General features: G+C 45.6%; 1 protein-coding gene across 4 annotated transcripts in view; it reads left to right on the top strand.

The window, feature by feature from the left end:
• NCAPD2 (non-SMC condensin I complex subunit D2) overlaps positions 1 to 16,268 on the top strand; it is an 88,178-nt gene that overhangs the window by 55,065 nt on the left and 16,845 nt on the right. For all 4 annotated transcript variants that reach the window (XM_069243089.1, XM_069243091.1, XM_069243090.1 and 1 more), the window contains 10 exons: positions 202 to 334; positions 4,993 to 5,077; positions 5,306 to 5,476; positions 5,648 to 5,862; positions 6,334 to 6,439; positions 12,906 to 13,029; positions 13,109 to 13,264; positions 13,643 to 13,820; positions 13,928 to 14,022; positions 14,332 to 14,412. In XM_069243089.1, the coding sequence (XP_069099190.1) occupies positions 202 to 334; positions 4,993 to 5,077; positions 5,306 to 5,476; positions 5,648 to 5,862; positions 6,334 to 6,439; positions 12,906 to 13,029; positions 13,109 to 13,264; positions 13,643 to 13,820; positions 13,928 to 14,022; positions 14,332 to 14,412 (1,344 nt within the window). The remainder of the gene's footprint in view (positions 1 to 201; positions 335 to 4,992; positions 5,078 to 5,305; positions 5,477 to 5,647; positions 5,863 to 6,333; positions 6,440 to 12,905; positions 13,030 to 13,108; positions 13,265 to 13,642; positions 13,821 to 13,927; positions 14,023 to 14,331; positions 14,413 to 16,268) is intronic.

Genomic DNA, 16,268 nt, shown 5'->3' on the forward strand with positions numbered 1-16,268 from the left:
CCGTAGGGCATCCATGGCGACCTGCTTCTGATCCTGTACCAAATCTTTTATCAGAGGGTGCCTGCTTAGCATTGTTCTTGTGGAGTAATTAACTGTTTAAACTGATGTCTAAATGAGCCATTAACACCACAGCACTTTCTGTGCACTGTAGACTTGTATGCTATTCTGCGCTTACTTAAAATGCATTCTCTTCCAATGCAGAGGTCGCCCTGAAATTGTTGGCAGCAACATGGATACATTGGTGACTGTTGGGTTGGGTGAGAAAGTACATGAGGATTACCGTCTTGCACGAGAAGTCTGCAACACCATCCTTAAAATTGGAGACAGCCAGAAAGTAAGGAGTTGGTGGGGGGGTGGGGATGCTAGAGACTGAGGGCCAGGTGGCAGGTACATGATGGTGCAGGGGGAGGAGAGGGAGGGAGATTGTCCAATCAGTTTACACGCTGGCAGTCCATTGCATTGGACCGTTGGGTCCTGCAGATTGTTGGGAAAGGCTATAACTTTATAGGAATTACTGCCACACATCTCTTGTCCTTTCAGTCAACTCTGATGACTGCTTTCATCCTGTAGCAGGTGCTGCTTCATCTTTTGATCAGGGCAGAGTGGTGCTGGCTCCAGAGGACAAGATCGGCCAGGGCAGTTACACTCCCGGGTTCCCAAGAAGCGTGGATGCCTCACCCAATTCTGGCCCTTCACACTTATTTGCAAGTAGAAGTTCAATATGTAGTCTTTGATGTAGGTTCTCTTGGCTGTGTAGGTTGGACAGTGTCTCATCAGCTGTAGGATTTGTATTTTCATATGCCAAGCCTGTAGTTGCACGGGTGATGCCTAGGCTTTGGTTCATTCACTATCAGTTCAGTGGTTCGGTTTGGTCATTTGCACCTTGACAAACCTGATGTCAGTAATTGGTACATCTTTACAGGTCAGTGTTCAATTTGTTCCTGTATCTCAATGATTGGCTGCTCTCTGGGCTAGTGTTAACCACCTCCAGGCAACCATACCCCTGCTGATCGACCTAAGGCTCTCCTCCCACAGCAGGTCCGGTGAAATTCAGTCTGTGATCAAGATGTTCCAGGAGGGTGCTTTTTTTAATCCTGAAAGCCCAGTGCCTTTTGGGCCTGCTTGCCTCTTGCTGGTGCTTCATGGATGGTGGCACATGCTTGCACTCCAATGGTGCCTCCGCTTCCAGTGATCCAGCACCTTTGTGAAAGCCTTACTCCCCTTTTGCTAAAATTGGCCATAGTGACCGAAGGCCACCTCCCTTGCTTGGAGTGGACACCTCAGTGCACTGGAGACATGAAAGTTTGGTCTCCCTTTTGATGCAAAGGGCGGATACGAGATCAAGCTTTGTGTGATTGGCCTGAGTCTTTGCGTTTCTGTTCTCCATCATTTGCATGGTGGTTCAGGTCCTGATGGGCAAAACTACCACAGTGTGGTTTGAAAACAAAACTGGGTGGTGTTCACTTAACTTCCAGTGCCAGGAGGCCCTGTGGTTGTGGAGCCACTCTTGATAACTGGCTGGTTGTGAACCACCTGGCAGACTATGAACATGCAGGCTGACTATCTCAATTAGCTCTATCCTGCCAACTGCAAGAGGTATCGTCACCAGAGTGTAGTCCAGTCTACCTTGTATTCTGGGGTACCAGTTCTCCACTGCTGAGTGTGCACTATTGGCTGTGCGTTGCCCTGCATCTTCTTCTGCAGGGAGCCCTGGGAGACATGTTCTAGCTGAGGTGGGTCTCCTTCTTGACAATGATTTCCACCAGTTTCTCTGATTCCTCGTTCTCTGAAGAAACTGCACCAGTACTGTGTGCAGACTTTTAATGTGTGGAGGGTCTGCAGCACCTGCCCCCTAAGTCTCCTTGAATACAATGTTTGTTATCCAAATGTATCTGCTTTCTCTGCATTTCTATTTCTTTGTATATTTCTTCCTTTTCCAGTAATTTGTTTACATACAGCTATTTATAGTGCCTCTTAGATGTCTTATACAAATCGCGGAGAAGTGGGGGTTTCACGGTTTTTGCATTATCTTGAACTAACTGGTTTAGTTTGAATAATGTATCTTGCAGCAGGCTCTAGCTAGTGTCGATCGTGAAAATATTGGTCGTAGTCTGTTTTTAATTTGTGCAACTTTTTCTACTAAAACTACAAAATACTCTTTGAAATGGATGGATCATTTATCTGTAGTAGTGTCACCTGACTAAGAGGCAATAGGAATCGAGGACAATTGATGTGATTAAAGTGTAGCAGTTTTTTTGGTTTCATGATGAAGTGTGTATGTCTAGCAGCATGGCACTTGTGTAAACCCAAACAGTTTTTTCAAGTTTGAAAGTCTGCTTGTTGGCTTAGTGCTGTCAGGCGCTGCTCTACCTGTTAACCTGTTTGGTTAGTGATTACAACTAACATGTTTACACTACTGGACATTGTAAAGAAATGAAATTGCAACATTCTGACTATGCAGTTTCTGTGTCCTAAGCTATGCAAATAGAAGGCACAACAAGTGGCAAAAGTAAACTTTAAATGATAAGCCACATTTCCCAAATTAAGAATGTTATCAAGCTCCAGTAAAATCCACTGTCTATAACCGTAGACCTTCTCAGATCTCTGCCAGAAAGCAGACTACAGGGAGTGCAGAATTATTAGGCAAGTTGTATTTTTGAGGATTAATTTTATTATTGAACAACCATGTTCTCAATGAACCCAAAAAACTCATTAATATCAAAGCTGAATATTTTTGGAAGTAGTTTTTAGTTTGTTTTTAGTTTTAGCTATGTTAGGGGGATATCTGTGTGTGCAGGTGGCTATTACTGTGCATAATTATTAGGCAACTTAACAAAAAAAAATATATACCCATTTCAATTATTTATTATTACCAGTGAAACCAATATAACATCTCAACATTCACAAATATACATTTCTGACATTCAAAAACAAAACAAAAAGAAATCAGTGACCAATATAGCCACCTTTCTTTGCAAGGACACTCAAAAGCCTGCCATCCATGGATTCTGTCAGTGTTTTGATCTGTTCACCATCAACATTGCGTGCAGCAGCAACCACAGCCTCCCAGACACTGTTCAGAGAGGTGTACTGTTTTCCCTCCTTGTAAATCTCACATTTGATGATGGACCACAGGTTCTCAATGGGGTTCAGATCAGGTGAACAAGGAGGCCATGTCATTAGATTTCCTTCTTTTATACGCTTTCTTGCCAGCCACGCTGTGGAGTACTTGGACGCGTGTGATGGAGCATTGTCCTGCATGAAAACCATGTTTTTCTTGAAGGATGCAGACTTCTTCCTGTACCACTGCTTGAAGAAGGTGTCTTCCAGGAACTGGCAGTAGGACTGGGAGTTGAGCTTGACTACATCCTCAACCCGAAAAGGCCCCACGAGCTCATCTTTGATGATACCAGCCCAAACCAGTACTCCACCTCCACCTTGCTGGCGTCTGAGTCGGACTGGAGCTCTCTGCCCTTTACCAATCCAGCCACGGGCCCATCCATCTGGCCCATCAAGACTCACTCTCATTTCATCAGTCCATAAAACCTTAGAAAATCAGTCTTGAGATATTTCTTGGCCCAGTCTTGACGTTTCAGCTTGTGTGTCTTGTTCAGTGGTGGTCGTCTTTCAGCCTTTCTTACCTTGGCCATGTCTCTGAGTATTGCACACCTTGTGCTTTTGGGCACTCCAGTGATGTTGCAGCTCTGAAATATGGCCAAACTGGTGGCAAGTGGCATTGTGGCAGCTGCACGCTTGACTTTTCTCAGTTCATGGGCAGTTATTTTGCGCCTTGGTTTTTCCACACGCTTCTTGCGACCCTGTTGACTATTTTGAATGAAACGCTTGATTGTTCGATGATCACGCTTCAGAAGCTTTGCAATTTTAAGAGTGCTGCATCCCTCTGCAAGATATCTCACTATTTTTGACTTTTCTGAGCCTGTCAAGTCCTTCTTTTGACCCATTTTGCCAAAGGAAAGGAAGTTGCCTAATAATTATGCACACCTGATATAGGGTGTTGATGTCATTAGACCACAACCCTTCTCATTACAGAGATGCACATCACCTAATATGCTTAATTGGTAGTAGGCTTTCGAGCCTATACAGCTTGGAGTAAGACAACATGCATAAAGAGGATGATGTGGTCAAAATACTCATTTGCCTAATAATTCTGCACTCCCTTTATAGTGAATGTTAAGTTTGGTGTGACCACAAGTACAATAGGCTTTAAAGTAGTTCAGTGTAGTTTTACCAGTTTGCTTAAATGCATACGTCTCCACATTTTACTTTATGAAATGACTGTTGGTTTCTACTTTTCCAAAGTTGGTTAAAAAAATCCATTGTGGTGCCCACTGAGTCATCTACTTTGTGGCATCTGCCCTAATCTTTACAGTCTTCCTTCTGTTGCCCAGGTAGACGGCTTAACTGAATGGTAATTGTCTAGGTAAGTTTATATTTGTACTCCTAAAGTACTTTGGGATTTTGAGAATGACAGGAGCAGTTTCAGGACATGTTGGTGTGGAAAGCAGGGTTCTTGTACAGTGACTAGCTTGGTTACACTGTTTTTTTTTTTTAATGACCGTTTGCAGCATATGTGGTGCACAGAAGTATGCACTGAGAATTGGTGCTTTTGGGATAAGCCCAAAGATCTTTGCTTGTAGGGTAAGTCATAGAGAGACTGTTTTTGCCTGATTAAAAAGATGTGGGTTATTTGTGTCTGGTGCTTTCACCTATACTTTCCAGATGTCACTGCTATTTTTTTCCGTATCATCCAGTTTCTGTTAATGTCTTGCATTAAGTTCCGCAGAAGGTTAGTTTGACTAGCTTCTTTGCATTAGGTACTGTTGATACACACACCATTCCCTGAATGGCTGCTTCTGCAGTCAATGTGGTTAGTTCAGTCTTGTGTAAATGCTACAACTTTTGTGACTCATTGCTTTAATGTGATGCATCTCTTAGAATGGAATAAACAATGTTTGATATTTTCATTTGCAGCAAACGCTTGGGAAAAGCAAGGAGCCCTTTAGGTTGCCTAGAGAGCACCAGCTCTTTGACCGTCTTGCAGAGGCTGTGGTCGGAGGTAAGAAACATTGAAGCAGTGTGTAAAATTACTGCTCTAAACTTTTTCAAGGAAGAACATTCACTTGGAAAATACATTAGATCTTCTATCTTGTCCTCAGGGTCCTGTAGTTTCCTTGCTGTCAGTGTTGTCTTCCCTCCTCCTTTTTTTTTTTTTTTTTTTTTTTTTCTTGGTCATTGGCTGACTTTCAGGTGTTAATGTTTGTTTCTTTACCGCCTAATGTCACAGGCATCACCAGACCCAGCCTGCTCTGGCTTCCTTTCACTGAGACTGCGATTACTGTCATTTACCAGCTGGCTGAAGAGCCAGAGACTATCTGCGCCCAAATTCTGCAGCGATGCTCAAAGCTGGTGGTGGAGGAGTTGGACAGTGCAACATCTGAGAAACCAGAGGCCGCAGGTGAGCGGGTCATGGTGATTTGTGGGGTGGAAATGCTTGGTCTGTGGACTTGGTGTAGTATTTAATTTTTCAAAGATTCGTTTGTAGGGCTGAGCATGGGAAGATGCCCAGTAGGGGATGAAGGGCAATGTGGGGTTAAAAGCTGCCTGACTCAAAACAGTTCTATTTCAGAGCCTCCGATAGACCCTCAGACATCAGACGAAATCCCCGATTGCCCAACCCTACCCACGTTCCTCCTAACACACCTTCTGTCTCTGGCTGGGAATGTGGCGCTTCAGGAAGTTGTACACCTTGAGCGATCAGTCAGTTCTGAGCTGCGCCGCCGCCGTGTCATTAAGGAAGACCAGGAGGCCAAGAAGAGTGCCGACAAACAGAAGAAGCAGAAGGTGAGCCATACTGCAGTAGTTCTAAAACCTGCATAATTTCTTGGACAGAGCACACTGGCACATCGTGTAGCACCAGCTGTGCTGCATGCTCCTGGCTGAGTAGAGTTTCCTGTATTCCACAAACATTTAAAGTCCATTTAAACAGAAAAAGTGGACCTTGTTACTTAGCAGTCCTTGAAAATGACGCAGGTGAATTAATTCACCTTAAATGAGAAGTGCAAGGAGTCTTAGCCTTCAACCCTATTTTTCTTTTCTTTTTTTGCTAAGTACAGCATAAACCACTTTCTATAAAAGTTGCACTTGAGCAAAACATTGTTAATAACTAAATGTGTCTTTTTAGATCTATCTTGAGGCTTCGACCTGCAGAAAGCTCTTTACAGGGGCTCCCCGTATATTTTCTTCCCTTGTATTCGAGGGTTGCTTCTATCTCCCATTGACGATGTCTTACCCAAACTGATTGATATTCTTTAGGGAGACGAAAGCACCATGGAGGAGGAGCTAGGGCTGGTTGGGGCCTGTGCTGACGATACAGAGGCAGAGCTGATCCGGAAGATCTGTGAATCTGAACTGCTAGCTGGTAAGTGACTCCACCTTACATTGCTGTTTGATAACACTTGACCAGTGTGGGTGTGTTGGAACTTTGTTCTGCCTTTTTTTTTTTTTTCTTTACATTCCTTTATTCAGGTGTTCATAGGCGGTTCTGAACAGTAGTCCTATAATAAGTGCAGCAGTAGAAATGAGCATCAAACATAATGTATGGGAATGGGGAATATAAAGGAGCTTATACATTGCCAGAAACGACTTCTCTCTAAACATACCCAGCGGAGTCATAAGGGTGCAGATTGCAAACAGGCCTGTGTCTTACTTCCCCACCAAGTATAGTTGCCAGGCAAACCCACTGCACTCATAGTTCATGACCCAACTCACTGCCCTCTACTAGCCAAAACCCTCAGTCTTCCCCCAACCGATGAAGGAAAGAGGCTCCTGTCATATCACTTTGAGTCTACATTGTTCTCATCCCTGTTGTAATGCCTCATCTTTGCACGGCCATAGAATGATTCACTTACCCCTCACTGTAGAGAGGGGTATGGTTGATTGTACCATGACCAGCAGAGGGCATCACGGTTTTCCGCCGATGAGTTAAAAACTGTCTGCAAATATCAAAGACTAGAAATTGGTCTTGGAGTTTGTAAATGTGTTGTTCATTAGTGGCCAGTCGGTACAGCCCTGAACCATTCTTTGGACATGCATATCTGAGGTAAATGCCATTGCCGTAAGATACAGACGTGGCTACTGTAAAAAAGTGCCCCTTGTTTGACATGGTCGCACCTGCTTTTTGCCTGGTATCTCATGCAATTTTGACTGAAGGCACTAGGTTCCTGACATCCAGGTCTCCAGTGCCAGATCTCTTAACCTAAACCTGCACCATTGTCCCCACTTGGCAATACCTTTGCCCTGTTGTAAATCCCCAGTAAATGGTGGGCATGAGTACCAAAGAGGGTTCCTAAATGCTGCAGCATTTATTGTGCCACCCTCTGGGACCCCTCACCTAGCACACTGCAATGTCTTGGTGCAGCTGGAAGTGAAAACACAACATGACACATCCTGTGTGCCATTTCTCCTAACACAGCATGCAGTATATGTAAGTCGCCCTTCTAGCAGGCCTTTCAGCCCTTAGGCAGGGTGCATTATATTACATGTGAGGACCTATCTGCAAGAGCAGGTATGCCCCTGCAATGAATTTGTTGATTCTTAGATATAGCGAGTGAACAGGGAAGCCCTTTTAAGTGCATGTGCGGGACACTGCTCACTAAGATTTCCCCAGCTATATAATGGCTCACTGAACATAGGGATGTTTGGTATCAAACACTTCGTGTTAATAAACCTTCACTGATTCCAGTGATGGATTTATTAATACATGCACTAGAGGTGACCCCGAAAAACCGACCAGCTCCAAGTGTGGGCATTGACTGGTCAAAACCAGGTGCAGCTACCTTAGACAGCGTTCTGGCCCCCTGAGGTGAGAGCCAGTGCTCTCGAGGGCTCAGAACAAGCCTTTAGGGCTGGCAGGCCTCCTAGAGGGGTGACTTACATATGTTCCATGCGGTGTAAAACAGGACCGGGCACACTGGCTGTGTGCCATGTCGTATTTTAATTATAGTTCTGTTATAGTTCTGCACCAAGACACGCAGCACTGTACTGGATTCCAATAATTGAGTGGGGGGTCCCCAGGTTCCAGTATTGATAAAGTGGGGGGGTCCACAGAAGTCAAAAGGTTGGGAACCAATGATCTGGATCATTGATATTTGCACTGTGTATGAAGACTGAGAAACTCCTCACAGGAAAAAAAAAAACGTCATCATACCTTGTATCTTAAAATGATATAAATGAATAGGCAACTTCTAAGATTAAAGTTTAGGGTTGAACTATCCAGTATGCAACAGGTGTTCCTTGGAACACTAAAGCTTACAGTGAATCAAAAAGCCTACAGCATCTTTCTGCCACCTTAGACCTCCCGGAAGTCGTTCTGGTCTTTTCTAAGGAGAGAATCATAAAGAGATGAAGGGAGCAGTCTATGCCATTCCCTATACATTTCTATGCATTTGTTTAAGAACCATCTGAACTGGTGTGCATGTTACAAAAAGCTCCTATTTAGAGAAGTATGCCATCAGTTATTGCAGTGTGACGCTGGTTAGACCATTCTCCTCTTAATAAAGACGCACCTCTTTCTAACACTCATCAGAATGACTATGGTTAAATCAGTGCACCAAGGAGAACTCCAGATCAAAAACCCTTACCTTCGTAGGAAGATCCCAAGGGAAGCAACACTTTACACACCACCCTCATCTTGTATTTCCAATTTCCTGAAAGAGTAGCCAAAAAAAGCAAATCATGTTGCTGAAGTAGGAGGTAAAATATCATCACACTAAAGGTTCGGGCATGGGGAATATGGTCTTGTGAGGCTTGTGTACTTGCTTGATTGCCATCTTGTGTTGCAGCAGACAAATGTATCTAATTGTGTTTCTCAGTGTGGTACCCCTACATGGGGTGTTGGGTGTGGGAAATAAAGGTCCATCCTAAACATTAAAATAGCAAAATAGGGCTGAGGAAAATAAAATACTGGGTGCTGAAATTTCTTTGGGCGTTTGGATGTGTGCCAGTGATTAGCCAGACTTAGAAATACAACATCCTGAGTGAGGAAAACCCAAGGACATTTCGGAGATGCTTGGCGTATACAGAGAACACTTCATACTCAACCATTCAGCCTAAAATCTGCCCTAGAGCCTATGCCACGTGTGTGGCAGTAATGTAATGGCATTCCACTTTAGAAGAAAAAAGATATTTGTCTTAGGCTTGTATGGACAGATTGCGTGAATAAAAACCTCTAGGCAGAATTTACAACAGAACAATGTCTAGACTTGAACATTGACTGCATACAATAGCTTCTATATCTAGATTCCTTTACTAGATGGTCCCTCGTATATTTAGTGCCAAATGGCAGGCTCTGACCTCTGCAAGAATACATAGAGATTTCTAACTGCAGGTTGCCTACCTTCTTAATATTCCCCAGGCGTTAGATTGGATCTGGAAACACTTTAACATTACCTCTGCAGGCCTGTAGGTGGCACTGGGCAGCTCTGCATTGAAACGATTCTCTGGAAATTATGTGCGGTGGCCTTTATAGTAGGCATCACTCCCATGTGCTGATGTTGGTTTATTTCTGTGCCACCAGACAAGGGTCTGAGAAATGACACCCAAGACGACAGGATTCAAACTCTGTACAGACTCTCACAAATGTCTGTGACCAATGCTCATCAGGTTTTCCAGTGATGCCTGGAGTTGACACAAATCTAAGGCCTATAGTGACTGTTTATTGATAGACCCTAAGGCCAAATGAGACCTCAATGTAAAACTGCCGCAAATCACTGGAAGACTCTGCACACACTAGGGCTCTAGCTAGGTCAAACGTTGACTAAGTCACCATTCCCTTCAATGAGGCACTTAAAGATACCCTTTTAGGGGTGGCTTGGGCGAAACCGTGCTCTGACCCCAATGCCCCCCCCCCCCCAACCCCACGGTCATATTGGGAGATGCCACAACTGTGCCCCGGGTGAGCTTGCATTTTTACACTCAGCACCCCTTCTCCTGAAAGCTTGGTGGTGCAGGCATCTACAGGTTGGACAAACCCAAATATCTTCCAAATGCGTCCCCCTGATAGGGAGTGCAAATGTGTGGAGACCTTTGTGAATAGTATTTTCTTTTCCATCTTGGCCCTCCGCTCTGTAAATGCTAGCTGCATCCTGGGCCCTCATTCCCAAACTCTTTGGGATTATGTTGCACAAGTCCTCTCAGGGGTTCTGACTTGGCTGCATCAAGGAGGTCCCAGGTGCATTGTGGTTTGGAAACCACTGTTTACATAGTGTGGTGCCAATGGCACCAGCTTTCCCATTTGCAGCCATGCCTGGCTGCGGTCCACTTTTTTTTTTGGGGGTTTTTTTTTCAAGCAATGTCTAGTCCTTTATGGACATGCCATTTGACAGGAGTTGCCTGTTTGGGGACAAGGCAGATTCTGCTCTAGAGTGGTTCAAGGAGGGCTGGGCCACAGCATGCTTCCTTGCCAGCTGCATCAGCCCCACCATTCCATTTGCAACTTCCACAGAGGGCACCCCATGCAGTCAGCCAATTCAGCCCTAACCAGGTGCATAGCAGTTTGGTGGCCACAGTGCCCACAGCCCCCTCTGTCAGTAAGTGAGCCACTCAGTCCACTGACCACCGCCTATTTCCTTCAGGGTCCCCTTAGAGGAGCTCAGCCACCTTGTTAGAGGTAGAGTGTAATAGCTCTAGCTAAGTTGGCCGACCACCACATCAGGCAAGTAGGTCCAGCAGTAGTCTGGAAGGAGCACACCTTTCAGACAGAGCGACTGACTGAGAGCCGTCGGTTTGTCTTACAGCAGGAAGTGCAATCCTTTTTGACCCAAGAGGCTGTGGGAGAGGATGCCCACAAGCAAGAAGTAGGTCATGGAGGTTGTATCTTCTACTTTCTGGTGCCGAAGGAGGGCGGAGGTCTTGTTTCTATTTAGACCAATGCACTCAATGCCTTCCTCCAGAAAGGGAAAAACTCAAGATTATCATACTGGCTTCCCTGGAGACTGAATGGGGGCAGCAATAAACCTGCAAGACACCCGTTTTCATGTGTGCATCCTGCAGGCCAATTTAACAACCTGCAGTTCATGGTGGGACAAGAACATTTTCAGTTCACTGTGCTCCTTTTTGGTCTCGCCAGTCTGACCTTTGGAGGTCAGGGCAGCAGTTTTCAACCACCTCCAGTCTACTGCGAAACTGCTGTCCTCTTTGGGTCTCTATCAATGTGGCAAAGTCACACCTGACTCCTTCTCAAATGCTTCCCTTCATTGGAGCCATTCCGGACATTGGCTCAGTTTCGTGTCTTCCCTGGGAAACCGAATATAGGACAAGCTCCATAGCAAGCTCAAAGGCACATGTGGCCCCAGCCAGCTCCTTGCCTCCAGCCGGAGCCTGCCTTGCTCTGCCCTGGAGGGAGCAGCTAAAAATGGTGCTCCCTGCAGGCAGGCAAAATCTTCGATTTCCCTGCCCCTTTCAGAGAGCGGGCAAGGAAACAGGTGAAACTTCTGCTCCCAGCGGGTGAGATCGTTTTTCATGGTCCTGACCACTGGGAGCAGACTTGCTTACTCCTGCTTGCCGGGAGTTTTGAAATTGCTTCCGCCAATGAGAGCAAACACAGGTTTCCCTAACTGTAACAGTGCAGGCAGGGAAATCCCCGTCTCTCCGGTTGGGTCCCTGGGACATAGCATGAGCTGTCCCTGGAGAAATTGGATATTAATGGCACAGGCAGGGGGTCTGTGCAACTCCATTCACCTTCGTAGTTGCTGGGCCCCATGAGATGGGGGTCCCTGGGGCCGAAATCAACTTTGGGGGGGGGGGGGGGGGGGGGGGCGCTTGGTGCTCCTCCCCCGTTTCTGAATACGGCTGGGCCCGAGGGATAGTGTCCATAGGGCAGAAATCGGCCAAGGGAAGGGGCTACGTGCCACCCCATCCCCCCCATCTTTTTAAATACAGCCAGGGTATGGGGTCCCAGGGGCTAAAGCTGGTCAAAGGGGGTCCCCCCCTTCTCCTCCCTCCCTTTTTTATTTTTAATTTAAAAAAAAAAAAAAAACGTACAAAAAAATGTTATTGCAGTCTCTCCATGAATTTGTGGCAAAATTAGTGTGTGTATGTTTATATGTAGATATTTATACATAGATCATACCCTCTGGTGAGTCCTAAGATGGCTTCCACCACTTCCTGGTTGAAGTGGTGCAGCCAATCAGATCCCCGCATGACATCTGTTGCATCTGCGGACCCTACGAGTCTCTAAATATACATAGATTTTTTTTATTTTTATTTTTTTTTATATATTTTTTTTTTTACATTACTCCAAAACTACTGAACAGATTTACTCCATATTACAGAAAACATTCTTTCTGAACCAAGATCTAGCAGTCTGCCAAATTTGGTGTAATTCAGTTCAGCGGTTTGGGCTGTAATCATGCCTAAAATTTGTATGGGAAATTGCACAGGGAAAAGTGTGTTTTGGACCCCCACCACCCCTTTTTTTTTTTTCTTCTTTTTTCCTTGACCCTTACTTGACGAATCACCCTGACCCTTTCCAGACAGCAACTGAAGTGACTGGCACACTAGTTTGAAAGTTTTTCAGGCCGATTAGTCGAACTATGCCAAAGTTATTAGCAAAAAAACTTCCTTTGGAAACTAGATCCTAACGATTACGATTTTTTCTATTAGTGTTTTTTTTTTTTTTCCTTTGGCGCTGTTTGATTATCGCAATGGTTTACAAAATCTCATCAATCTGAGCTCCTACCTGGTATGTTTCGGAGAGATCTGTCAAGTGGGGTCCGAGAAAAAGGACTCCTAAAACGTGTTTCCCAGCTATACTTATCTCAACTAACTCATGCCCTAAAGTAACTATAATGGAACTGTTTTTTTTTTTTTTTTTTTTTCTCCACTAGATGCTCAGTATCTCTCGGTGTTTGTCCCACTCATTCTGAAGGTTTGCAACAGCCCTGGCAAATACAGTGACCCAGACCTCTGCATTGCAGCCTCACTGGCACTTGCGAAGTTTATGATGATTGGGTAAGGTGAGAGGGGACCTGGGAGCACCCGCTTTCTGTACTACTGCCTGCTCTAACCACCTGCTTCTTACACTCTGCAGCTCTGACTTCTGTGACACTCACCTCCGTCTACTCTTCACCATGCTGGAAAAGTCTCCCCTACCTAGTGTCCGTTCCAACATAATGATCGCTTTGGGGGATCTCTCCATCCGCTTTCCCAATCTAATTGAGCCTTGGACGCCGCACCTGTATGCAAGGTAAAGGTTGAAAGTTGGAGCTTTCCATGCTTGTCGCCCTCACTTCCTGCGGGTTTGGGGGACCAGGAGCTGGATGTGGGCAATGTATGGGTGGCATTTGATTATTTGTTGCTTCACCCCGTTTAAGCCTTTGATTCCTTTCCCAAGTACTGGTAGTACATACTGTCCTCTCTGGGTCCCCCCCCCCCCCCTCAGTCTATAGCAAACTGCACTCAAGTGGGTGAGGGGTGTGAACAAAGTAGTGTTCTGGAAATGGCCCGCTTGATTGTGCCAAAGGGGTACTTCTGAGGTGGCATGTGCTAGAGGTGCTTTTACACAACTACTTTCTACATTGGTGTGATAACTTCAGCTTGTATACTGCCACCCTCTTTGGTACAGGTTACGTGATGATTCTTGCAGTGTACGGAAGACATCCGGTATGGTCATGACTCACTTAATTCTGAAAGATATGGTGAAGGTCAAAGGTCAAGTGAGTGAAATGGCTGTTTTGGTGATCGACCCTGAAGCAGAAATTGCAGCACTGGCTCGAAACTTCTTCAATGAACTCTCCAACAAGGTGGGCAGGCCGATACTTTTAGGTTTTTTTTTTCTAGCTATGCCTATGGTTGACTGGGGTGTGCATGTCTCTTCTGTTCTAGATACCTAACTGTGTCCTCCCTTTAGGGCAATGCGGTGTACAATCTCTTGCCAGACATAATCAGTCGACTCTCAGACCCAGAGTGTGGGGTGGACGAGGAGCCTTTCCAGACCATCATGAAGTGAGTTGATGGGGTTAGAAAGCATAGTACCAGGTGAACTATGGATACCTAGTAGGCCCAATTCACCATGATTTTTAGGGTAGTTAAGACTGTGCATGGCTTCCTCTATTGGAAGTACATTTCGCTGTCTTTGGCTAACTAGTTTCTCAAAGACTTGCAATGGAGCTACCTAAGGATTTATGGCAAAATCTAGCTAAAACGTTCTCATTTAAGTATGTTGCCTAACTTGTTCAATTCAATATTTCCTTAGTGCTTACCTCCTTCTCTACACAGTTCTTAAGTACAGTATCATTTTCCTGTCTTTTGCAGGCAGCTTCTCTCCTACATCACGAAGGATAAGCAGACTGAGAGTCTAGTGGAAAAGCTGTGTCAGCGGTTCCGCACTGCCAGGTAGCTTTGCTTCTTGCAACCCACTGTGACATCTTTTGCTGGTTTGAGACGTTGGTGCTCTACTAGGGTTGATTAGGGGCCTAATGATGTGTTCGTGAGAAACTACACTTAAGCTCATGGAAGCAAAGTGTCAAGAAAGAGTTCTGGTGAAGAATGCAGTCTACTGTCTCCAATGCATTGGAGAAGGGATTGGTCACCCTAGGGATTCTGCCAACTGTTGTGGCTCTAATGCATAGGAGAAGGGGATTGGTCACCATCTAGACTCTGCTGACTGTTGTGGCTCTGTTACATGAAGTATTGTTATTATGTAGACTCCTCTCTCGCCTCTCCATCCCTATTTCCCCCTTAAGTAATCTGCAGGCCATCGCCGCATTCATACCAAAAGTGTTAAGAAATAATTGCAGGGCAGACAACCCAGAATATAATTGTTTCCCTTTTTGGGTACCTTCCCACAGGGCTGTGCTTAAGCGAGGCAATTTAATGTGTTTTTCCTCTTGAAGTTATCTAAATAAAGGTTGAGTAAGGCCACTGGTACTGGTTAACTGTTCCAACGAGCAGCTTTTGGCCTGGTGGGGGTCCTCGGTCAGGAGGGACCTCAGTCTTCAGTGGGCTACAAGTTTAATTAGTTGAACATGTCTGTAGGAAGTTGGCTCTGTATGTGCTATTTCAAAGTAAGGAATAGCATGCACAGAGTCCAAGGGTTCCCCTTAGAGGTAAAATAGTGGTAAAAATAGATAATACTAATGCTCTATTTTGTGGTAGTGTGGTCGAGCAGTAGGCTTATCCAAGGAGTAGTGTTAAGCATTTGTTGTACATACACCTAGACAATAAATGAGGTACACACACTCAGAGACAAATCCAGCCAATAGGTTTTTATATAGAAAAATATCTTTTCTTAGTTTATTTTAAGAACCACAGGTTCAAATTCTACATGTAATATCTCATTCGGAAGGTATTGCAGGTAAGTACTTTAGGAACTTCAAATCATCAAAATTGCATGTATACTTTTCAAGTTATTCACAAATAGCTGTTTTAAAAGTGGACACTTAGTGCAATTTTCACAGTTCCTAGGGGAGGTAAGTTTTTGTTAGGTTAACCAGGTAAGTAAGACACTTACAGGGCTTAGTTCTTGGTCCAAGGTAGCCCACCGTTGGGGGTTCAGAGCAACCCCAAAGTCACCACACCAGCAGCTCAGGGCCGGTCAGGTGCAGAGTTCAAAGTGGTGCCCAGAACACATAGGCTAGAATGGAGAGAAGGGGGTGCCCCGGTTCCGGTCTGCTTGCAGGTAAGTACCCGCGTCTTCGGAGGGCAGACCAGGGGGGTTTTGTAGGGCACCCGGGGGGGGACACAAGTCCACACAGAAATTTCACCCTCAGCAGCGCGGGGGCGGCCGGGTGCAGTGTAGAAACAGGCGTCGGGTTTGCAATGTTAGTCTGAGAGATCTCGGGATCTCTTCAGCGCTGCAGGCAGGCAAGGGGGGGGTTCCTCGGGGAAACCTCCACTTGGGCAAGGGAGAGGGACTCCTGGGGGTCACTTCTCCAGTGAAAGTCCGGTCCTTCAGGTCCTGGGGGCTGCGGGTGCAGGGTCTCTCCCAGGCGTCGGGACTTAGGATTCAAAGAGTCGCGGTCAGGGGAAGCCTCGGGATTCCCTCTGCAGGCGGCGCTGTGGGGGCTCAGGGGGGACAGGTTTTTGTACACAGTCTTAGAGTAATCCTGGGGTCCCTCCTGAGGTGTTGGATCGCCACCAGCCGAGTCGGGGTCGCCGGGTGCAGTGTTGCAAGTCTCACGCTTCTTGCGGGGAGCTTGCAGGGTTCTTTAAAGCTGCTGGAAACAAAGTTGCAGCTTTTCTTGGAGCAG

This window comes from Pleurodeles waltl, chromosome 7 (assembly GCF_031143425.1).
Source record: "Pleurodeles waltl isolate 20211129_DDA chromosome 7, aPleWal1.hap1.20221129, whole genome shotgun sequence".
Taxonomy (NCBI): domain Eukaryota; kingdom Metazoa; phylum Chordata; class Amphibia; order Caudata; family Salamandridae; genus Pleurodeles; species Pleurodeles waltl.